The sequence below is a fragment of the Marmota monax genome, unplaced genomic scaffold (assembly GCF_021218885.2).
Source record: "Marmota monax isolate L192 unplaced genomic scaffold, Marmota_monax_Labrador192_F-V1.1 WCK01_AAM20220418_F8-fsc00013, whole genome shotgun sequence".
Lineage (NCBI taxonomy): Eukaryota > Metazoa > Chordata > Mammalia > Rodentia > Sciuridae > Marmota > Marmota monax.
In genome coordinates this window covers 12,361,549-12,387,142 of record NW_026692202.1, presented here as the reverse complement: position 1 = coordinate 12,387,142, position 25,594 = coordinate 12,361,549, and the positions used below count along the sequence as shown (strand labels likewise).

The following is a 25,594-nucleotide window of genomic DNA, read 5'->3' as shown; positions in this document are numbered from 1 at the left end:
GAATCCCCTCTTACTCAGATATTTTGTTCTAGTCAGGCCCAAACTGACTGAATGAGGCCCATTTACATTGGGGACATCCATTTCTTTTATTTAGATTACCAATTAAAATGTTAATCTCATCCTGAAATACACTCCTAGAAACACCCAGAATAATGGTGTACCAAGTGTCAAGTACCCTGTGGTCCAAGCAAGTTGGCACATAAAATTAACTATCAGATATGATAACTCACAAATTTATATTTCCATAATGGACCTTCCCCTAAAACCCAGAGCTTGTATATCTAGCAGCCTGCTCATCATGTCTTAATGTTTTAAGAGGCAACACAAACTCCCCGTTCCTGTCACAAAACTGCTGTACAGTTTTCTCCATTTTTAGTTAATGGCAACTCTATATTTAATGCAGGGCCCAAATATGTGCATCATCCTTGACTCCTTTCTCTTGCATCCAAACTGCCAGCAAAGTCCTATGGCTCTACCTTCAAAATATATCCAGACTTCAACTATTTATACTACTACCACTCTGATCTAAATCACCATCATCTTTTGCCTGGAGTTTTGCGGAATCCTGCTTTGTCTTCCAACTTCAAGCCTTGATCCCTTACAGTCTGTTTTATTACTGCAGCCCCAGTGGTTCTACTGAAGATACAATTCGGATTATATTACTTCTGCTCAACATGTTTCAGTGTCTACTGTCACCGAGAGTAAGGCCAGTCCCTCCCACCACTCTTGCCTTCCCTTCCTCTCTAGTCACACTGGTTGTCTCTATTCCTAGGATATGCCTGGTGCTCCCTCACCTGAGGATCTTTGCACAGCTGTTTTCTCTGCCAGTAATTATTCTTCTGCTAGATAGACACATGACTTGCTCTTTGGTCCTCTTTAGATCTTTGCTGAAATATTACCTTTTCAGAAGGTAAGATTTTAATCTTATCTGTAATAACCTAAAATTTAAAGAAGACTACAACTATGGATTACTTGTTTAACAACAACAACAACAACAAAATAGTAAGGACAAAAAAAGCCAATATTTAGTTTTAAAAACACTTTTTAAAACTGCTCAGCAAAATTTCATACCTCTCTGAGATTTTTGGATCATATTTATTGAGCAGTGACAACATCCCTGGATCTACATATAGGACTGTAGGTCGAAAGTTGATTCGTGTCACCCATTTGTTTCAGCTTTCAAATGAAAAAGTGATTTTCCTTAAAACAAATTCTGTTTTTGTTGTTATCAATATAGATCTCTCTGAATAATAGCTGTCATGGATGGGGAGCAGAAGAGCGGAGGAACTACAGTTCCAATTTTCTTTAGTGCTATTTTCTTTCTGCATGTAAGGATATGACTTTACTGATGCTGATCCAGGAGATGATTTCCATTTCCCAACATAGAACCTCTTAGATTCTTAGTGGAGACCTACTGCCCAAAAGGAGATTAAGTGCCTAATTCCAAAAACTTGTGACCCAGTGGGCCTTTGCTGTTTTCTCCAGTCCAGATCCAGTTAGCCTAGTCTTGCATGAAGCCACTAGGGAGTTGCGGGCAGGAAAATCTGGACAAGAGTCCTTGGTAATTAGTTAAGGACCGAATGTAGTCGTCCTTTTCTTCAACTTTCAGCTCTCTTGAAATATTTGATACTGGTTCACAAGAGGGAGCTAGTGTTGTAATAGACTTGTCTTTTCTTAAGGCAATTATAACTTAAAAAAAAAATCATAGCTGGCTGTGGTAGTGCATACCTGTAATCCCAGCAGCTCAGGAGGCTGAGACAGCAGGATCGTGAATTCAAAGCCAGCCTCAGCAAAAGCGAGGTGCTAAGCAATTCAATGAGACCCTGTCTCTAAATAAAATAAAAAATAGGCTGGTGATGTGGCTCAGTGGTCAAGTTCCCCTGAGTTCAATCCCCAGTATCACCCCCCCCAAAAATCATGAAAAAGCATAGTTCTAAGGAACTGTAGAAATTGAACAACAACAACAAAAATCACCCAATGTTGATAATGTGCTCAATTTCTTACCTAAGTCATAATAGACCATTGTTTATGAGTAGAAGTTGAAATTCTACAACTTGTATCTGATGATTAATCAGTATCTACCAAGAAGAGGCCTCAAGGAATAGTTTTTAAAGTTATCCAGAAAAAAAATAGTACCATTGGTTATGGCCTTGACATTCAACAAAGTCAATTTAAGCAGTCAATCTAACATTTTATAGACAGTCTATTACAAAGCCGCACACTCGGTGGCTGTAGGATAAGCATTAATTGTCTGGCTGACAATAAACAGCTACATATCTGCTGCTCTATTCGCTGCACACAGTAGAAGAACTGTGAGAAGGCTGACTTAGGGTGTACTATGGGACAAAACCTTATGAGCACCAAGAGGGGTGTGTATGTGTGTGTATGTGTGTGTGTGTTTAATAGCTTTATAATTTCCTTTTAAAACTGAGTGCATTCATTAAAAATGGAGCTCCTTTTGTAAAGTACCAGTTGATAGTGATAGTGGTCAAATGATATTTCCTGTTTAAATAGAAAGCTAAGAGCCACTGTCACATTCCTTTTCTAAACTATTTGAGTCAGTGCCAGAGAAATCATTAACGTTTCTGAGCCAGATGACTATTATTTTCATTATTGTGTTTATAATTCACTGTATTCAGTATAGTGAATGGAGAGTGGTGAACTCTGGTCTGCATTTCATTCCTTTATTGAATCTGATTCATTTCTACTGAATACAACAAGTATGAAGCTAGACAAATATTTGTAAAGATATCACAATAGCTAACATTTTGTATCATTTATAATATGCTAGTATTGTGCTGTCCTTTTTATGTATTTGCTTCAAATGTGCATGGGAAGATTATTTCATATCTTTTTAATGCTTTTTAAATTATAACTTTCACAGTGTTTTATTAAAAATAAAAATTCCCTCTTGCTTATTTGCTCTCATATATACAGTTCACCTCAGCTTCATCTGAAAGAACATGTTTGAAGGATAATAAAGCTGATGAAATTTTAAAACTTCAAAATTAAGTATTGAGCGAAGGCAGATGTTTTATAAAAGAGAGGCAAAGACAGCTGATCATGTGAACCCGATGAGTAATTATTGGGATCTGTAGATGTGTCACAATTTTGTTTACCATCCTTGTAAAAAAAAAAAAAAAACAGATTCAGAATGAATTGTCCATACTGTGGGATGATCCGGCTGCTTCTTGAATCAATTGCTTTTAATTAGCCTGTCTGTTGGTTGGATTCTGGGCTTGCATGCCTGGATTCCTGAAAAATTGAGTTAACAGTATTCTTTTCAAAGAGATTTGACTCTAAAGTGATGAGAGATTTTCATATCACATCATTCGTATCACATTGTGATTGCAATACTTCTAATAGATGCCTTCTGATTCAGTTACAATCCATGAGAATTAGTCAGCCTCATGTGAGATTCCAGTAATAGGTGATAATAATGCAGTGTCCAGTGAGACAGTGAATATTCATCCTTTTGAGGTCAATGGTGTGGGAAGAAGCTGGAGAGAAGTTGTCTGTAAATCTAAATACCATCTATGTCTGTCTTTTTCTTTGAAATGAAGGACCTACTAGTTTCCCAGTTTATCCAAATGTTCTTGAGAGGGAGAAGCAAAAGTAGACTCTGAAGACCTTGGCAAAGTATGTGGGTTCAAGTCCTGACTATCCCACTTATCAGCTTTATCACCTGGGCCAGTTGCTAAACTTTACAGGTTCTCAGTTTCCTCACATTTGAGGGGGTGATAATAGTACGTACTTGTAGAGTTCTGAGGATAAACATTTAATACAAGTAGGACTGTGACAGTGGGGGCATGGCATGCAGTAAAGTCTGAGCAAACATGAGTTACTATTGTCTTGTTATTATTACCAAAGTACAACTCCAATGAAGTACTAAAGGAAAAAGGCTTTTTTCCTAATGATTGAACAAAGGTCATTTCACTCAAATGAAAATAAAGATCTAGATGGATGACATGAATGTATGAATGTATAAAATTTATAAAGTATATTTATTTGTACATAAATTTTTAGAAACAAATTTCATATATATATATATATATATACACATTTTAATAAGATCAAAAGAAACTCTTCACATGGTTACCTTTTTTAGAGGTACTTTAACTATTGTGGATTGTTGGTAAAAACTCATACTCATTTTGTAAGGTGCAAAGAATTTGCCTCAGCCTACATCTAATATGTTTGCAGAAAAAGTGTACTTGAACACTTGGGAAAACTTGAATACTTCATATTTGTTGAGCTGGCCTGTTTTGCCTTAGATTAGGAAGGTTCCAGTGAAATGAAATGGTTGCTTAGCAACTAATGGAGTTAGATGAAGCAGTCTGTTAGCCATGCTCTCGCCCTCATCTGGGAGTATGCCTAGTAATGGGAAAGAGACTTCAGTGTGTGTCACCTGACTCACAGCTGTCAAACCAAAGTGACAGGGAAGTGAAATATGAAAGAGACATTCCACAGCTGGGTGGGGCACCTATGTGTATTTGTATATACCTTATTTTATTTATTTTTATTTTTAAAAATTTTTAGTTGCAGACCGACATACTAACTTTATTTTATTTATTTTTGTATGTGGTGCTGAAGATCAATCCAGTCCCTCAGACATGCTAGGCAAGCACTCTACCACTGACCCACAATCCCAGCCCTAAACCATATTTTATGTTAGAATGTTGAAGAAAAAAGATTTTAAAAGAGCAAATTAAAAATAAGATAAGGGCTGTTGAAAGTTTGGATTAAAATTAACTTTTAACTTACATTACATTTTAAGAGAGTAAAATAATCAAAATAATTGAGGAAGTTCCATAGTGTTATCTTCAATATTCTTGCAAAAAATTCTCTACAGAAAAAAGGGTAATGGATTTTGTAGATGACATTGTGAATTCTAGGACATAAACTGTGTTTTAGTGCTTCTTTGCTCAGGGTCCCTGTTTATACCCATGAGGAATATTATAACTAGATGCTGACCACTGTCACGTGAGCTGGGTGTGGCCTCATAGCCCTCAATCCAGGAATCATTACAAATATTAGACTGGACAGGCAAGAAACTTCCATGCCATTCTTTATATGAAACTGAAATTTTTTTAAACTTCTACTTTTTTAATTTCATAGGGATGTTTTAAGTGATTTGTGTCAAAAGCAGCTTTCAGGCAGCCACATGAAATTCCTCTTCAGGAAAATGTGATAAGAAGGAAATGGAGAAGAGAAAATCAACCAAAGTAATTGGGGAAAAAGGGATGGTGTGAAGGATTTGCCTGAAGATTCTTGTCATTGGTACCGTACAAGAACATAGGACAACTACTTTTTCAGAGATCATGCATTTGAAACTATGAACCTTTTTAAAAATAAGCTTTATTTTAGAAGCAGTACTTGCCCCCACCCCATGAATCTAGGGACCAGTTCTTCCTTACTAAAATTTGGACTCAAGCCTTCTGCTCAGATTATAGCATTTCTAGCATTGGCTTCAAACACTAATAATTTTATTTATTTATTTGTTTGTTTTGAATTTTTAAAATTTCTGTTCTTTTTAGTTATACATGACAGTAGATTATAATTTGACTTATTTATACAAACATGGAGTACATCTTATTCTAACTAGGATCCCAGTCTTGTGGTTGTTCAAAGACCACAAGAGACTGATGATACAGAGATCCACTGTGATGTATTTATATGTGTACATAGGAAAGTTACATCCGAATCTTTCCACTGTCCTTTCTATTCCTGTATCCCCTCCCTTCCTTTCATTCCTCTATAACCTATGGAACTTCTATTCTCCCCCACCCTTTGTTGTGTGTTAGCCTCCACATATCAGAGAGAACATTCAACCTTTGGTTTTTTGCATAAATATTTTTGACTCAGAATTTGGAGTTGATGTTCTTTACAGTGGGAGATTTAAGAGCTGTTACCAGATATCTGAAGGGTTGTTGAGAAGACAAGAGAATAAACTTAATGACCTTCTTCTAGGAACCAGAGGAGAGAGTTATCAAGAGGGTAATATGATTCAATATTATGAAAGTTTTACTAATCCTTGTCCAGCAAGAGACAGCCTGATACACAAATTTATTGGATATCTCATCATTCTAAACACTCAAATATGCAGAGAGTTCTACAAGGAGTGGTGGATCATACCAAAGAGGAGGAGAATTCTAAAGAGACAAAGGATAAGCCATAATGGTACTTATCCTTTTCGAAGGCTCATTATCACCATGTGGTTAATTTAGGAAACAACTGTATCAAGAGCAAAGCTGTGAAATGCTGCTAGTCCTTTGAATACATAAGCCGATCTTTAAATATATTTAAAGATCTTATTTGTAGCATGATTTTTAACATATAAGGTAGGTTTTTCTTTATATAGTTGAGGTGAGGGGAAGTTGGTATTTTAGTGATACTAAGTTTAATTGCCTAATTTTATTTATGATAATATAATTATACTAATTTAGTTTGTCTTATGATATTTTCTTCCCTGAGAATATTACTCTACTGTTTGAGGAACAATGAAAACAGTTATAAATATATAGGAGGAAACCCCCCACTAACCAAATATCCCTACTCTGTCAGGCCATTAATCCTCCCAGATTGTTATGGTTTGGATGCCAGGTGTCCCCCAGAAGCTCTTGTTTCATGCAGGAGAATAAATGATCAGATTATGAGAGTCATAACCTATTCACTGGATTAATCCATTTGATGGATTAATAATTTGAATGTATTACTGTATGGTAGATATAGGCAGGTGGTATGTGGTTGGAGGAAATGGGGCTTGGGGATTATTATATATTTTGTTTCTGATTCCTTGTACTTTCTTTCTCTTTCTGTTTGTCATGAGTTGAGAAGTTTTCCTCCACAATGCCCTTCCACCATGGTGTTCTGCCTTAACTCAGGCCCAGAGCAATGGTGGTGACTGACCATGGACTAAACCTCTGAAACCCTGAGCCAAAATAAACTTCTTTTCTTCCAAATTGTCCTGGTCAGATATTTGGTCACAGTGACAAAAAAAAAAAAAACTGACTAAAACATAGATGCACTGGGTTGCTTCTGCATGCGTGTGATAAAGGAGGTAAATAGTCTACCGCAGTTGTGGTCAGAAACATTTCTCTCCCTTCTAGAAGGGAAAATGGCTATTACAGTTAACTGAGATTACATTTACTGAGATTTCCAACCCATTCTGTATGTGAGCTATAACCAAATGCAATAAACTACAATCGCCATTAACACCAAATTGAGCTAAACGTAATGTTTGTTGATTTGGAAGTTAGTGCAAATCTGTCATGCCTTGGTGCCTATTGTAAACATCACTAATTATATAACACTGAGCATGGAAGGATAGATCCGCTGAAGTCATTGCAAATTGCCCTTTTCAATGACTTCCTTAAGTATGTCTGTTTATTTTCATTTAACTCTCTAACAATCATAAAAAATAAGGATTGAGCTCAATGGTAGAGCTCTTGCCTAGCATGCATGAGACCCTGGGTTATCCCCAGCATCAATCAATCAATCAATCAATAAGAATGGAATATGCTCCCCAAACAATCCAGGTAATTTATCTGTAATTTTATTTGTATTCCTGATAAAATGGAATTCACAGAACATCTTGCCTACATAGTGTTAACACCAAAGCTATATATAACTTACCAGGTAAAAAAACATTTCAGCAACTTTGAGTACCTAAAATACCTTTCAGCTGCCATTTTACTTATCATTGACGAGGTAATAGAATCTCAACTGGTCAATTTTGTGGCCTAATGTACCAATTTAAATGGGGTTTTAGCTCATTTTGTGTCTACCTGACAACTAGCATAACCCAAGAAAACTTAATTCATGTTCTGTGATTTTAGGAATCCTTTTATGTCATTTCTTTGTGAAATAAAGGAGAAATAACATCATAAATCTCTGGTCAGCATTTAAAGTGGATTGTATTCTCACAAATTGGGTTTTCAATGAGAAAGATTTGTGGTGGTGGCAGCACATTATCAGCCAAGAGTAAGCTGTGATGACTGTAAATCTCAGCCTGGCCAAGGTTCCCCCAAAGACAAAACAGTGTGAACCCAGAGGAGTCTGTGCTAAGCTTTCATTTTTCTAAGCAGAACCTTATCCTAGGCTTTGGCAGAATGTTGTGGCTTGATAGAAGACATGGCCATATGTTCTTCTTCTTCTTCTTCTCTTTTTTCATTTCCTAAATGGCTAAGCCTTAAACTCACTTGTTTCTGAAGTATTTTCTTATGGTAGATCCTCTATTTAACTATGGTTTTTATATTCCAACATCTAAAATATGCTACATGCAGAAATGCTTTTCTATATAGAACTAATTATTTTTGTTTATGACACTGTAGAACAGCAGGCCATCATCTGTAGATGAGTTTTTGAAGAGGATGTTAGCTTGCTCATTCACTCTCACCTGTATTTATTGCATGCATGTGATGCTAAGGTTTGGAACACAACAGCAAGGAAATAAGATGTAGTATTTGCCTTCATGGAACTATTAGTTTACCTTTTCAAGAAATTTGATGCTTAAATATAGCACTATTGGTGTTATTGCTGCTTTTGCTATCAAAGGAGGCTTTGTCCTTGTCCTCCCCTATGGGCGCTAGTAGTCCTCTAGACATTGTTTCTCAAGCCTGGGTAGCCTAGGCAACTTGGTGTTTCACTGTGCCAAATGGCCAGGTTCTTCTTTATCCAACGAAGTGTTCCTAATTGAGGTGCCTTGTACATGTATTCAACCCAAGACTTTGACCTTGATTTAATAATTATATATTTTACCCCTAAATGAACTAATTATCTAATTTTTAAAAATTATAAGCTTTAAATTTGTAGTACTAAATTTCTAATGTGATATTAAAATGGAAGTTCTATTTTTATAGAAATGGTGGTGACAATTTTTTGGGATAGAGTAATTTCGTAAGGTTAAGGGTATGGTCACAGTGACAAAAAATAAATGTCTAATACCACTGGATAGACTGGGTTACTTCTGCATGTGTGTGATAAAGAAGGTAAATAGTTTGTTCAAATGTGGTCATAACAATCATAAAAGGTGAGGGTTGGGCTGAGTATGCATCAAAAGGAAGTATGCAGCAAAAGTAAATTCCTGCAGCGATGGATAGGAGTTTTGAGTGGGACTGTCATTGGGAAAATATCTGAAAGACATGGATTTGGGTTGTGTTTGGATGGAGGGTGTTGTTTCTCAGCTCTAATTTTAAATAGATCAAAGGAGACATGTATCTAAACCTTAAGACAAACTTGTGAAGTTAGTAATTCTCCCCATTTCACAAATAAGAGAGCCAAGGTTCAGAGAAATTAACAAATCAGCCAGAGGTCACGTGTTCAAGGTAAATTGTCCACAGTGACAAATAGACTTTAAAACCAGGATCTGAATCAGATGTGTCTTCTTACATAGTTCTGAATATTAAAAATGAAAAAAGTTTTTAAAAGGCAGTTGTTTTGAAATACACAAATAATGTATGTTCATTGCAATGATCCAAATAATAATTTATGTAAATAGGATAAAATAATAGTCTCTTTGCCTGCCCACAATCATACCCTATAATACAACAATTATAGAAAAAATTGTTTGATTGTATTGATAGAACACAATTACCCACTTGCTTATATAAACATGTGCAAATATACTTGTACCTTATTTAAGGAATTGAGTCTTCTGTTCAACTCTACTAATCCAGGCTTCAAGTTCCATAGTTCACATACCTCTGATCATCAGTAATCTTTGCCGGTATTTCTCTGGTTACATCAATATCACAAGCCTCTGAAGATCAATATTCTATGCCAGTATTGCTCTGATTACTTTTGAAAGATACTAGGAAATCCTAAAAACTCACTTGGTAATCTGTTCCATTTTTTAACCTTTGATCTCAGAGATTTTTTCCATTTCATTAACTCTGGTAATTCTTGGGCAGTCTGAGCCATTTCTGTCCAGCTCTGCATATGGATGGATGGAGAGCAGCTGGCCTCTGCATCCAGTGCAATTACAAATTTGAAGATCTGAAAAAAAGTAAATTAGTGTGGTGAATACTGAAAACTTAGCCACGCATATAATAAAAAGCAGACATTGAAAATGACTGAAATTTCCTTTGAAATGGTTATAAAAAGTCTAGAAGCAAATTCAGAATTAAACAATTCGGAAGATTTTTCTTAAGTTGTGATCTGTGCTTGTTCATTTTGGAATTTCTTCTAGAAATGCAAAAGCAGAATCTCTTAAACTCTAAAGACAATTTCTTATTAGCATTTTTTACCTATAACCACACTTGATTTCTAATATTTTCCTAATGTATCAATTACTTAAACTAGGGAATACATAAAAGAAACTTCATTTCATTTCAATGTTACTAAACACATATATTAACTAAGAACTTGACATATCAGGCACTATACTGCTATTGTACCCACCACAAATTGAGGATTCTGTGACTTCAAATCCAAGATTTTTTTCAGCTTTATTCACATATAATCAACAAATAAAAATTGTGTGTGTGTGTTTATGTATATATATCACGTATATCTCAAGTTTGCAACTCGGGGTTTTCATATATGTATACATTGTGAAATAATCACATTAAGCTAAATAACATAATCATCACCTCATATAATTACAATTTTCTTTCTCCCTCTCTCCTTCTCTTTTGTAGTGGAAAAATGTATACTTTTAGCAAATTTTAAGTATATAGTACAGTATTGTTAACTATAGAGACATTGCTGTACATTAGATCTCCAGAACTTATTCATCTTGCATTAACAGGCACTTTACTCCTTTTGAGTGACATTCCCCATTTCCTCTTCCTCCTAGCCTATGGTAAGCCCTATTCTGCCCTCTGCACCTGAGTTTGACTATTATAGATTCCATATATGTGTACTTGTCTTTCTGTGTCTGGCTTATTTTACCTAATATAATATCCTCGAGGTTCATCCATGTTGTTGCAAATGGCGTGATTTCCTTCTTTTTTAATTTCTCTTTATGTGCATATGAGCATGTATGTATTCTCTTTATCCACATTCTCTTTAATCACTTGTCTGATGAATACTTAGGTTGTTTCCACACCTTAGCTATTATGAATAATGCTGCAATGGACTTGGGTATACAGATATGTGTTTAGGATACTGATTTCATTTCATTTGTGTATAAATTAGTTCCATCTGATCTATGGGTAATATATTCCAAGACTAGATACCCGAGTCCACAGGTAGTACCAAATTCTACATGTACTCTATTTTTTACTGTTTATATATAATGATAATAAAGTTTAATTTATAAATTAGGCACAATAAAAAATAAAAAACAATAAATAATAATAAAATAGAACAAATATAGCAATATATCATAATAAAAGTAATGTGAATGTGTTCTCTCTCTCAGCATATCTTACTGTGCACTGATCATTTGTGATGATGTAAGATGACAAAATGCCTATGGAGTGAGATAGAGTAAAGTGAGTGTCATAGGCATTGTGATATAGTGGTAGGTTAATACAGAAGGGCTGCTTGAACACAAGTACTGTAATACCCTGCCAGTCAATCTAATAACTGAAATGGTTCCTAAGAGACTAATGCATGCATAGTATATGTAGCATGTAGATACTGGACAAAGGAATGATTTGTGTCCTGTGTGGGATAGAGTAGAATGGTACAAGATTTTGTTATGCTATTCAGAATGGCACAAAAATTTAAACATATGAATTATTTATTTCTGGAATTTTCCATTTAATATTATCCAATATGGTTAATCCTTGGTAACTGAAACTGCAAAAAGAGAAAAAATGGATAAGGCTAAATGATACATATGATATATACCATAAGTGGGATTGTCAGATCATAAATGCAAAAGACAGGAGATGAAAGTGTGACTTTTCATGTCCAGTTGGCCTGAATGTTCAGGATTACTGCACATTGGTTGGTAGCTGCAGATCCTAGGGTGGAGAGAATGAGTTCAGTGAACTTAAATAGAGTTACCTCTGATGAGAGGGTGCATGTGAGGAATGCAGTACCATGTGTGTTGTTACCGTAACTCTTAGATATCATAATGATTTGCAGTAGCTTGTATGAATGAAGCTGTATAGAAATCAGTCTGAAATCAGAACCTATCTTTAACTTGCAAAACATTTTTCTAGTTTCTTGAAGACATTGTCTTGTCTCCTTGCTTTTTATGTACCAGAATTGTTCTCTCTTTCTTTCTCACCTCAGGCAATGTTCAGTCTTTGCATGGTGGAAAGTGGAGCTGACGAGGTGAATTTACACGGTGTGACCAGCCTTGGTTTGAAACAGGCTCTGGAGTTTGCATACACAGGACAGGTATGGCACCAAATGTGACCCAAGAGGCTTTACATTTTAACTCCACCTAACCAGAGGAGATTATCCTGGAGGTATGAGATTTAGTTATATTTCTTGTTACTCATTTTGATATTAAAATGTCTCATTATCTGCTTAATTTTGTAAATGAAGTGATGGAAAGGTAAGTAGAGTAATTTGAGTTTTAATACGAAACAAGGAAAATATATTTTAACTTTACTCCATGCTCGCTGTTAATAATTTTTAAACTATCCTAAAGGACTATCATAAAGAAAAGAATATGCTTTGTAGTGTGGATTAGCATTCAAGCTCAGTGACTTAATCGTGTCTGTATTGTCTTAACAAGAAGAAAATAGTGCTGGGGTCAGTGGTAGAATGTTAGCCTGCCATGCACCAGGCCCTGTGTTTGATCCCCAGCACTGCAAAAGAAAAAACAAAACAAAACTATTTTAAAGTCTCAGATGCTGTGTCCAGCATCTTGGTATCCCCTCCTCTACTCTCAGAGTCAAGGTCTAAGGCATTTTGGTTAGAACATGATAGTTACAAATCCTAATTTGTTCATCACTAAAATAGTTATAGGATTTTCAGGGATCTCCAGAGGATTGCAGGGACATCCATTTACACTTCAGGACTAGTTAAATAAATCAATCCAGGTACAGGTTCCATGCTTATCTTACGTTATAAACTGTTATGGTTTACTTTCTTTTCATCCAACTTGGGTTCAATGTCTTCTAGTGCTAAAAAAGGGACCTCTTCTTTTGACAGGCTCATATCCTGTAGGGGAGAGACAGGCATATACATAATTGTACCTCCTCCCTGAGTTGGGAGTTATGGTAGAAGCAGAACGCAAAACACAGTGGGGGGAAGGAGTACATGGTCACCTGGGACATCAGAAAAATTTCAGAGAGAAGTTGCTATTTGGGTCTTAATATGTGTGAGAGTTCACCTTTCCTCTGAATTTTCTAAAGAGACTTATTAATATGTATGATACTGTCCAGATGCCTTTCTGGAGTTCATAAAACTCAAGATACGTGTTATAGAAAAATTTAAGCAACTGTGGCATGTGGAATAAAAATAATAGAAGGTAAAAAAGAAATCAAGTATCAAGTAGGATATACAAAGAGGAAGAGAAGGGGGATAGATCACTAATTCAGAGTCAGCCAGCCAAAATCATGCTTTAAGAAATTAAGGAAGGCAGTCATTTTTCATAGAGTTGCCAGACATTTTTCTAGTGGTGAGTAAATAATGTATTTATGCTTTTTGGTTTACAGATATAAAGAAATATGTCAGGTCTTACATCATTTATTGTGTATATTTCTTTTTTAACACCTGAATTGCAGTTAGACCTGCGTCTGCCTGTGTCTCAACTAAGCTTAATGACTCATAGCTCATACTCCACTGGTAGGCAGTGAAAATGAAATAGAAATATTGGTTTTTGATAAAACCATTCAACTAAGTAGCTTCCTTGCTTAGCTGCATTAACAACTAAATGGTTTAAGCTTAGAGATTATAGATTGTAAAGTAAGTTTAAATTATTAGTAAGTATAAGTGCACAAAAAATGTGGGAAATAAAGCATACTAGTCAGAGAAGAGGGGTAGAGATTAGAGTGGAGTTTAACTATGAAGGGTGGCATGAGTGAACTTTTGGAAGGTGAAGTTACTCTGTGTCATGATTGTGGAGGTGAGTATGGTTATGTTAAAATACACATGCAGATAGATTTACTGCCTTATTGTTTGCCTTGATTGCTTTGTGGTTTCCTTCAGAAGGGAAAGCATATGTGTATATGTACTTATATGTGTATACACATACAGAGCCTGTGCCATAAATGTGAACTGAAGATAGCAGAAAGGGAACCGATTTTCTAAAGGGCAAGAAATTTATTTAGGAAAAGGAGAGAAGTTTGAAGGGCAGCCATATCCCATTCCCCAGAAGTCTTTTGCCTTATACACTCAAATTTCACTTTGAATGGAATGGAAAGCCAAATAGGAAGAAAATACATGGGTGACAAGTATTGTGCCTTTAGGAGAAAAAAAAAAGAAAAAAGAAAAGCAAGACCTAGTGCCAAAACCAAAGGTGCCTTTATTCTTTCCAGAGACCAGAGTCCCATTTCTGAGTATATTCACTGAGTGGTGCCAAGCCTACAGCACACCACAGTACCCAGCTATTCAGCTTGTGTCCAGACAGGGCAGGAGGAGGGCTGACATCTCATGGGACACTTTCTGAAACAGCCAGAGCACAACGTACTTTGTGGGTGCTACTCAGCTTAATTTTTGAAACAGTCCTGAGGAATGTGATGATCCCATTTGAAAGACAAAAAAAGCTCAGGTTCATGACAGTTTATTCAGGACTAACTGGAGCCATGGATGAGGAGATGGAGAAAAGACAAACACACAAATAGAAAAAAGGCTGGGACTTGGTGGTTCAGCTACCTGTGATGAAGGAAGACTGACCATGAGCAAGCTCAGCACATTTATTATATAGGTTTAAACATCAAAAGGATTTATTGTGAGAAAGTTTCTTCAAAGCCCTCAGAGTGAAGGATAAACTTTTTTGCAACCCAGATATAATTATCAGCTATTCACATAACTCTACTCCCCGGCAGGACATTTGAACCTGAGGTTAAGAACTGATAAATTCTGTGTCTGGCACAGAACCCCCTTTTGAACAGAGTGTAACCATAGCAACTGGGCAATCTTCAATCAGTGTCTTTGCACTGAGAAATTCTCAAGAGAGATATCACCTCTATCTCCAGGCAGTTCAAGGACCATAATCCATTCACCGCTCCCGACACCTAGGGAGGTACAGTGAATTGATTAAGATCATTCTCCCTGTGTATTTTTTAACCCATTTTTTTATTAGTTGCTCAAGACAATACAATGATCTTGACATATCATACATTTGATTAAAATGGGGTATGAATTCTTATTTTTCCACGTGTACAGATTGCAGGATAACATTGGTTATACAGCCATGTTTATACATACAGCAATACTAATGTCTGTTGTATTCTGCTGCCCTTCCTAACCCTCCCCCCCTCCCCTCCCCTCCCTTCCCATCACCTCTCTCTACCCAATCTACTGTGACACATTTCTCTCTCTTTTTTCTCTTCCCCCTCACACCATCATATATGTAATTTTGTATAACAATGAGGGTCTCCTTCCATCTTCCGTGCAATTCCCCTTCTCCCTCCCATTCCCCCCAACTCTGGTCCCTGTTTAGTGGTAATCTTCTTCTCATGCTCTTCCTCCCTACTCTGTTTTGAGTCGCCCCCCTTATATCAAAGAAGACATTCGGCATTTGCTTTTTAGGGATTGGCTAACTTCACTTAGCATAATCTGCTCTAATACCATCCATTTCCCTGCAAATGCCATGATTTTGTTATTTTTTTAGTACTGAGTAATATTCCATTGTGTATAAATGCCACATTTTTTTATCCACTCATCTATTGAAGGGCATCTAGGTTGGTTCCACAGTCTAGCTATTGTGAATTGTGCTGCTCACCCATAAATCAAAGGCATTCCCTGTGCATTTTCATCCAGTTAGTAAAACTCAGTCTTCCTAATTTCAAATCTGTTGTCTCTTTTAAGTGTCCAATGTCATTAAGGAAAAATTGAGTCATGTTTGCTTTGCTTTGTTGAAGGAGGCACAGAAGTATTTGGAGATTTTAGAGAGTGACCATTTTGATAGTTTCTTCTACCTGGAAGCTATGCTTTCCAACCCTTGGTCCATGAGGACTTGGAGTTGTGCTGTGTCCTCTGTGTGATCACTGTGCTGCAGAATGGAAAATGATAAGTCTTTCCTAAACAACATCCAAGGAAGTTTGGCTTCTCATGCATCAACATGACTTTACAGTAAATCCATTTTCCCTCTGAGAGTGAGACATAGATGATAGCAAAACAATGGTATTGTAGTATACTGGGGAGATGTGAACAGCTGCTTTCTCTTACTATGGAACTGAAATTAACATTAAGCAAAGAATTTGAAATACAGAAGCATGAATGAAAGCACAGTTCTTCAATTGCATAATTGTTATTTACCATTGTGGACATTTGCTGATAAATGGTCTTTAGCCATGATACATATATAGATTTGTAAAAATGCAGGGTTAACATTGAATTTATCTACCTTTAGATATTTTTCCTGAGAGTTGATTACATGTTAGTCAGTTATAGTAAGCATAGTATAAAATGTAAGTATTTTAAGTGACTGAAAATCATTGCTGTCTTGGAGAAGAGTTGGAAATACAGAGTAGGAGTGATGAATGAATACTGCTAAATGTAATGATGTGTGCGTGTTCCTCCTACACACAGCTCTAAAGTATAGCCTTCTTAAAATTGCCCTACAGATTTCTTCCAAGAAATTTTAAAGAAAAGGTGAACTTTTTCCTCTGAAAGTGCATGCACATTACCTATTAACGGGCAAACATGGGGTTGCACAAACATACAGTGTCTTTGCACTTATTAGAGATGTGCCAGTCCTCTGGGTACACTTGCTCATAGCATTACTTAAGCAGAGCTCAGGATTCACTGCAGCCTTTGTGAGTATCCTTGCAAAGCCATGCACAATTGCCATGATTATAGTAGAATCAGTCATGGAGGGCAAAAGGGCCAGGCTCTATCCGTTCCACTGCCCTGTTTTAGGAACAAGATCAGAAGCAAATGAAGCGACGTGTCACTAGGCAGATCTGCTTTAGGGAGAAAAAAATGAATCTAAGAAAATATAAACTCCCACTTACCCTGGTGGACAAGAGGACTCATTCTGTTACCCTGGCCTCCCTTATTCTTCTTACTTTTCAACACTGGTGAAGAATGCATTTATATTAAAGAGTCTTGAGTAGAAGAAACATGAGGAAGACAAGCAGAGGAATTCTGATGGAGATGTTGGCTGGGATGAGGAATCTCATTCCAAACTAGACAAGAGATTAGCCACCCAGGAGCCAATAAGTATTGATTAAGAAAAACCCAACCAGATAGTGAGGAACAGATTATATGGAATCATTTTTATTAAGCAAAGAGCCCTACTTGGAATTTGGAAGGACTTCCAGCCCCAAAGGTCTCAGAATAAGCCTCTAGGAATTTGAGTTAACTTAGTACCAAAATGGAAGCAAATAAGATGAACCACAGTGAAGTTTATTGTTTAGCCCTCTGGTTACGAAGCTGTTAAAGAAGATAGACCCTATGCCAAGCATTTTTTTAAAAATCTGTACATATAGTAGAACAAGAGTTTAAACCTAGCTAGCCTCCTTTTACTTTCCAGAGAATTATCCTCCTCCTGTTCCATCCCTTGTAGCCTGATGGAGAGATTCCAGAAACCTAGGAAGAATATAAACTGTTCTTCAAATGGTAGTGATGTTTGTTGTCTCCTTCAAAATTTCCCACTTTGAGATGCTACTAACTTTATCAGCCATGAACCAGCTATGTTGGCATCTGATGAAGACAAGTCCTTTGGTATTCATATTCCCTCGCTTTTCTCTTCATCAGCCGAGAACTCCAGCCCTTGAATTCTCAGCATCATGGTAGAACCCAGCTCTTTGGGAGTGCCCATCCTAACTACCCTTCTCTGACCTGGAGAATGCTCTGGCACAATCTTCACAAGGAAATATTATGTAACCATTACTATTCATATTTTAAAACCTTTTGGAAAGCTAGTATCACACTGTTGGGTGAAAAAAAAAATTCTTTGTAGCTATAGTTACAATCATGTCAAACTATTCACACAGATAGGAATTGAAAACTAAAGGAATTTCCCCCCTAATTTCCATGCTATTATACACTGAAGTTTTTCCTTCTGATTTTTTGACTCCCTCATAGGTTCACAGGAATACATATCCCCGATAAGTTATGCACTGTAGCATAACATTTTGATTGAAAATGTATTCTCCACAACAGAGTACTTTCCTCTGGAGACCTGAACATCAGGCAAGGCAAGAGAGTGACAGGAATCTTAATTGGAACTGCTTTCACATGGACCATCCCTTTAGGGGTAGATTTGTCACTTTATATGGAAAAAGTCTCCATTGTATTTACTATAAACATAACCTGGTTGAACTAAATGGTAGTTCATGGAACAAATGTAGGGGAATTTTTTTCTAAAATGCTTCTCTTGGGAGCAGTGTTAAGACAATTCAGTGGTTTAAATATTTTAACTTAGAATCCTCTCTTTACCCAGCAGTATCTACAGAAACCTGGTGAATAGAAGGCCCCCAAACCACCTTCACTGTGTAGCAGACAATGGAGGGCACAATCTGAAATCCACATCTAAGGAAGAATATTTTTTAAATTTTGCATAAAGCAGTCTTATTCTCCTCTCCTTAGTTAGAGCTTTGCCAAAATCCATAACTGGACCTATACACAGAAGGTCGAAGTGGGTAACTCAAATTCCATCAGTGACTTTTTTGCTTTCTAGAATCTTCTAAAACTCTATGTTATTTGCATTTAGGAAGATTTTTCTCTTTTATGCATGCATTGTTGAAGCAAACAAGCAGATTAATCTGCTTTTCAATTTAAGGTGAAGTCAACACGTGTTCCAGGTCTTGGTTTCTCGGAACATGTTGACCCACTTAACAGACAAGAACTGTGCCTGTGGCTCTTGGACGCTTATTCCAAGTGGAATTTTTATGGCTTCTCAAGATGTCAAGTAAAATAATCATCCTCGACATGGTTTGGTGTTTCAAAAGTTAGGTTGGAGACCTAACCATTTATCATGAAAAAAACTGAGCTTTTTAGAAGCCGACCTCTAGCAGCAGACTTTCCTCAGCTAAGAATAACAGCGACTTTGCTGGGACTGCTCCCATCTGCTCTTTACTAAAAGAGAATAGCTGTTTCAGACAGAGTGAAGTCCTGCAGGAGGGGTTCTTCCCTGCAGAGCAGGGTCAGCTCTAACTGATGGTCTCTGTTTCACGCCAGTCTTCTCCCTTATTAAATCAGTGTGTGCTGTCTGGCCAGACTGTACTTAGAGCATAGTTTATACATGAAGATTGTAAGGCCATTTTTTCAGCAAATTAATGTCTAAAAAGTCTCTGAGTGAGCAAGTGTCACTGCAGCCACATTTCTGAGATCACACTCTTGTCCAGTAATAAAGCTGATATGTTGATTTTTTTTTAGAAAATATATTTTTGTTTTTCTCTAATAATTTGCAATTTGGTATTTTTTCATTGTCTTACAGTCACTCTGTAGAAAGAGGATTCCCCACCCCCACCCTCCAAATTTGATTCAATGTTGAGATTGATAATGCCACACACATTCCAACAGGGGATTAAAAAGGCCATTATGCCATGAGGCTTTCTGCAGAGAGCAGGGTGGCTTGAGAGAGGAAGGAAAGGTGGGGTGAGTGGTTTTGGCTTTTATTAGAGGTAGGACTGAGACAAGATTCTCTCTGCAGGCTCTGGTGGCTGGAAAGGAGCTCTTGAGCTTTCTTAGATTTTTGCCCAGTTGTGGAACAAGCAAGAAAACAGGACGGGTGGGGTTTGAAGGTGCCATCAGTTAAATATCAAAAATTAGTTGAATAATACATTTCAGGCATTGTTTTTCAGGATATTATTAAACTCAGTTGCCTAATGAAAACAAAATATGTTTGAACAACATGCTTGCACCATTTATATATTTTTCAGCACCAATTCTGAATTAAGGAACCCAAGGGCCAAGGTGCTGAGCTCTTATGTACAGAGAACGTGTGCTGATAACACCACAAGAGTCTCCAAATACTGTGACAGGATGATTGTGGTCCCTCTGTGTTTTTAAGCCAATCTTCAGTCTGTAAAACTATTTGAATGAGCTGGATTTGTTGCCCTTCTTTCCTCCACTGTCCTCCTAACGCTCTGTACCACCCATCCCCATTACCTTACTAGCAGAGGGAATCAAAAGAGAAGTGTTGCTTTTTTGCCCCTGATAATGATTTTATTGTCATAAGTGGGACAATAATCAGTCCTTCTCTGACTGACATCCTCCAAAGTAGAAGTGGCTGGTACCTAGAAACTCAAAACAGTAGGTCAACCTACCTACTTAATTGAGGGGTGGATTTTGCACTTCTCCATACAGTTGTTTCTCTTGAATGTTCAGAAAATTCCATCACCACCCATTTTGTAATTCATAGTGTATATCTGAGTTTTTTTCCTTTGCCATAGCAAGTGAGCATGACTCCATTTTTAAATATTTCTAAACAAAAATCTTTACAATTGTGTTCTTTTTTGGAGGGGTAGGGGGTGGGTACCGGGGATTGAATTCAGGAGCACTCAACCACTGAGCTGCATCCCTATCCCTATTTTATATTTTATTAGAGACAGGGTCTCATTGAGTTGCTTAGCACCTTGCTAAATTGCTGAGGCTGACTTTGAACTCGAAATCCTCCATCCTCAGCCTCCTGAGCTGCTGGGATTACAGGCATGTGCCACCATGCCCAGCCTTGTGTTCTGTTTTGATCATTGAAATTTCTTAGTGTTGGTTGTACTCAGAGTCATTTCCTAAGAAAATGTTCACCCTTCCTTTAGTTGCTTCCTCAAATCACCTGAGTGAAGGAAGGTTAACCATTTATTTAGTGGAGACTCTTGGTTAGTTCTTTAATTTTCATAAGAAGATGTCAACTTATTGATGGATTTTTAAAGTACGTGAACTTTTTCCTTTGGTAGGGAAAAGAGAGTAATTGTACTCTAGCCTCATCCTGTTTGCAGGATGCTTTTGCCAAAAGTTCATTTAGGAAAAATTATACACATAATTATACACAGGAGATATGTAGTCACTCCATCTGGCTTGGTGGTTCTTGATCTTATCTATTAGACTTTATATGAAAAGGCCATTTTTACTATCCTGAAATGAAATTCTTGGATAATATTCCTTTCCTACTCAAATTACTCTAAACACCAATAGAATGCTGTGAAAACATGTAGGGAACAAACACAAGGAAATAAATATATATTTAAGATACTACCTATGTAGGTATATACACACTGGCACACTGCTCTCCCAAAAGAAGTGATAATCCTCTGTCTATGCCTGTAGGTAGAATCACCATGATGGGGACAGATGCTGACTGATAAGTAAATGTTATGCTGGCAACTCAGATGCCCCACGGGTGAAGCCTAAGTAACATTTCTCAAATACTGAACCCCCTCTTAATAAAATTCCTAACAAAAAAAGCAAGAGTCTTTTCTTGATTTTAATAGTGGTAGCATTGTTGTAAAAGTCAATTTATCTTGACACAGAACAACACAAAGTGATTTATATCTAAAACAAAGTTGGAATTTGGGCTTTAATCTTTATAAAGAAAATTTCACTTATATGCATGTGCAGCAGGGCATTCAAGGGTGCAAGCTATAGTACAATTTTTTTGTGGTTGGTGACTGCCCTGTGTGTTGCCTGGCATCTGGAAAACCTGGCTACTGTTCAATAAATACCATTATTGTCTACCCTCCTGGGATGACTAAAAATGTCCACGCACATTTCTATAGACCTCAGGGTCTAGAAACACTAGCATTTTCTTTTTTAGTTTTACCATTTAATCTTATATTATGTTATACTTTGTTTTTAGTTTTATGTCCCACTTATAATAGTTATAAGGAAGGAGATTCTTTTCTCTCTCTATCCACCCAACCCCCCCACACACATATGTGTATATGTGTGTGTGGGTTGGGTGGATATAACTTCTCCTGACCTCAGATGACTTTTTGTTTTCTATTGTTTCTTCCTGAGTTATTCTCCTAATACTTAATTGCTTATATTGATGCTTCAGATCCTTTTTGAAATGAGGCAAAGTATAATTACATAAGGCGAGTAAGAAGATTTAGGACATCTGTCTGCAAATTTTTGCTGTCCCAGAAGCACCTTAATGTTACTCATAAGCATGGATCAAGTTGTGCTACACCCTGTTAATTCTGCCAATGAAAATCCCAAACTTGTTCCATAAATAAACAATAGCACTTGACTTCTGAACTTTTCCATCCTTGTTTCAGCACTAAAAATAAGGGGCATGCAAACTTCTGAAAAATAATACTCTTTTTTATCTTTGAAAATGAAAGAATATCATCCAAATGTTTATACAAACCTAAGTAAGAATAAAAGTAAAAAATCATTGCACTCTAAGCCTCACTTGCCAACACAGTATAGGTTTGTCGTTTCTTCTGCCCTTTGCCCATATACTCATGTAATTTTACAAAGATTTGTGATTATAATTTACTTCAATTTCTTTTCTGGAATTAGATAAGCTATAAGTACATTTATTCATTTATTCATAAATGCAGAAGATACACGTAATGCTGCCTTGTTATAATTAAGTTTTTTTCTTTCATTTGTAATGTTTTTTAAGTAAATTCAGAGACTTGGAATTATGTGAATAAGAGGAGGAACATATTTTTATGGAATTGCCTTCTGAAAGAGTTTTACAGTAGCTACTATTGCACAATGAGCTTTTTAAACTTTTTTCCTTAAAATGGAATTCTTGAGCCCTCTGCTGGAAGCACTTAGCATTTGTATAAAGTGATAGCATATGGGAGTTTTATAATTCTAAATGAAATTTTTTTTAGAAGAAAACAACTTGATGGCAAACACATATGGTCTTGTGATTAATATCAGGATACATAATTGGCCAAACGGAATTTTTTAGCAGATTTATATTGCAAGTAGATATCACATTTGAGAATAATAATGGTGAGAACATTCAAATGAAGGAATAATTTGAACATGGTGTTAATTGGAAAATATTTTATTTCCTTTGTATACTTGATAAAACAACATACATTTATATTTTTATCCTCAAATTGATATCCATTAATTCAACAAATACTTAATGAGCCCAATGAGTCCCTATTATCCATTAAAGGCTTACCAGATATTAAGAACGTATTGATGGGAAAAAATGCAAATTTAATGCTTTCTCAGAGTGGGTTAAACTGTGATTGGAAATGCCAGATCAATACCTCATTGCATTTTAAAGAAATGGGTTACCAAGGATCTGAATTATTTGCATATAGAGCACAGTGAAATACCCATGCTCCAAAATTTACACTGATTCAAATTCATATTGAAGAATGAATAATTGAGTTGTAGTACTTCACATAGCACTGCCTTAAAAATAAGTGTTTAATCTGCACTGTACGTGGCAGACAGAAAATAATAGCTGCCTGTTCTATGGTATTGAATAGATCGAGTTCCTGAAAAACAGATCATAGCCATTCATCCCTATATTAGCATGTTTGTAAGGTAGAGAGAGTTTGGTACAACCCCATAAATAAAACCAATGATTTAAGAGGAAACCAAGCCTGATTCCAATCTGTGACACCATCAGAGAATTATTAGTTGAATCCAATTGTAAGAATCTACTCTTGCTGATTGTTTCTGGAGAAAGTTGCAGTTTTCATTTTAAAACCCATGATCCTAAATATAAGATAGAAACTTGTCTTTGCCAGGCAATGCAAACTTGTTTCAGTAGCAAATTTGCCTTGCTCCTTTCCTGATGAATTTCTCATTCCTTCTCCTCTCTTCTCAAACACTGTGCTCACTACCCAAACTACAATACACATACCATAAGGAAAATTCACCTTCTATTTAAAAAATAAAAGCAGAGAGGAAGAGCTGCATCTTCCCAACATTCAATCCCCAAATGTCCCTGTGTCTCTGAACTTATTCTGTGTACCTCCATCTGTTACTGTGGAACAAGTATCTCTGAATGGGATATTGTTAAGATGTCAGTTCATTCCAATTTGATCTATCAAGTCATTGCAATACCAATTAAAGTTTCAGAAAGTTATTTTGTGGATACCAGCAACCTGACTGTAAACCTTACATGGAGAGGCAAAAGACTTTGAAGAGTCAACACAATAGTGAATGAGAAGAACAAAGTTGGAGGAGTAACAATTCCTGACTTGAAGACTTAATAAAACGTTCCAGTAATCAAGACAGTGTGATGGCTAAAAAGTAGACAAATAGACCTCTAGATCAGAATAGAAATCCCATAAATATACCCACATAAATGTAGTCAACTGATCTCTTTGACAAAGTAACAAAGGCAATACAATAAAGGCAGTCTTTTCTGCAAATGGTGCTGATTCACCTGGACATCCACATGTGAAAATAAACAAATAAATAAATCTAAGCTTCAATGTTACAGTCATCGTGGAAATTAACTCAAAATGGATCTAAATGTAAAACGCAAAACTAGAAAACTCCCAGAAGACAACATTGGAGAAAAACAAGAGGTCTTTAGGTATGATAAAGACTCAAGACACCAAAAAAAAGCAGTTCATGGAAGAAGTAATTGATAACCTAGACTTTACTAATATTTTTTAAATTTTTTTATTTGTTTTAATTAGTTATACATGACAATACAATGACTTTGATATATCATATATTTGAATCAGATGGGATATAATTTCTCATTTTTCTGAGTATACAGGTTGCAGAATCATATTGGTCATGCAGTCACATATATACACAAAGTAATAATAATGTCTGTTTCATTCTACTGTCTTTCCTATCCCCCCATACCCTCCCCTCCCCTCCCATTTCTCTCTACCTTATCTAAGGTAACGCTACTTTTTTTCCTCACATCTTCATACATGTATTTTGTATGAAGGTCTCCTTCCAGCATCCATGCAATTCTCCTTCTCCCTCCCTTACCCTCCCACCTCTCTTCCCTATCTAGAGGTAATCTTCTTCCCATGCTCTTCCTCCCTACTCCATTTTGAGTCACCCCCCTTATATCAGAGAAGACATTTGGCATTTGTTTTTTTTTTGGGGGGGGGGGATTGGCTAACTTCACTTAGCATAATCTGCTCTAATGCCATCCATTTCCCTGCAAATGCCATGATCTTATTATTTTTTAGTGCTGAGTAATATTTCCATTGTGTATAAATGCCACATTTTTTTATCCATTCATCCATTGAAGGGCATCTAGGTTGGCTCCACAGTCTAGCTATTGTGAATTGTGCTGCTATAAACATTGATGTGGCTGTGTCCCTGTAGTATTCTCTTTTTAGGTCCTTTGGGTAGTTTGAGAAGATGAATAGCTGGGTCAAGTGGTGGTTCTATTCCCAGCTTTCCAAGGAATCTCCATACTGCTTTCCAAATTGGCTGCACCAATTTGCAGTCCCACCAGCAGTGTATGAGTGTACCTTTTTCCCCCGCATTCTCACCAGCACTTGTTGTTGTTTGTCTTCATAATGGCTGCCATTTTTACTGGAGTGAAATGGTATCTTAGAGTAGTTTTAATTTGCATTTCTCTGATTGCTAGAGATGATGAGCATTTTTTCGTATATTTGTTGATTGATTGTATATCCTCTTCTGAGAAGTGTCTGTTCAGGTCCTTGGCCCA

The 25,594-nt window shown here is 36.5% G+C and overlaps 1 protein-coding gene across 2 annotated transcripts in view; it reads left to right on the top strand.

Moving 5' to 3' along the window:
* The window catches only part of Klhl32 (kelch like family member 32), a 186,422-nt gene that overhangs the window by 72,649 nt on the left and 88,179 nt on the right, over positions 1-25,594 (top strand). For both annotated transcript variants that reach the window (XM_046431151.2, XM_058575539.1), the window contains exon 4: positions 12,190-12,297. In XM_046431151.2, the coding sequence (XP_046287107.1) occupies positions 12,190-12,297 (108 nt within the window). The remainder of the gene's footprint in view (positions 1-12,189; positions 12,298-25,594) is intronic.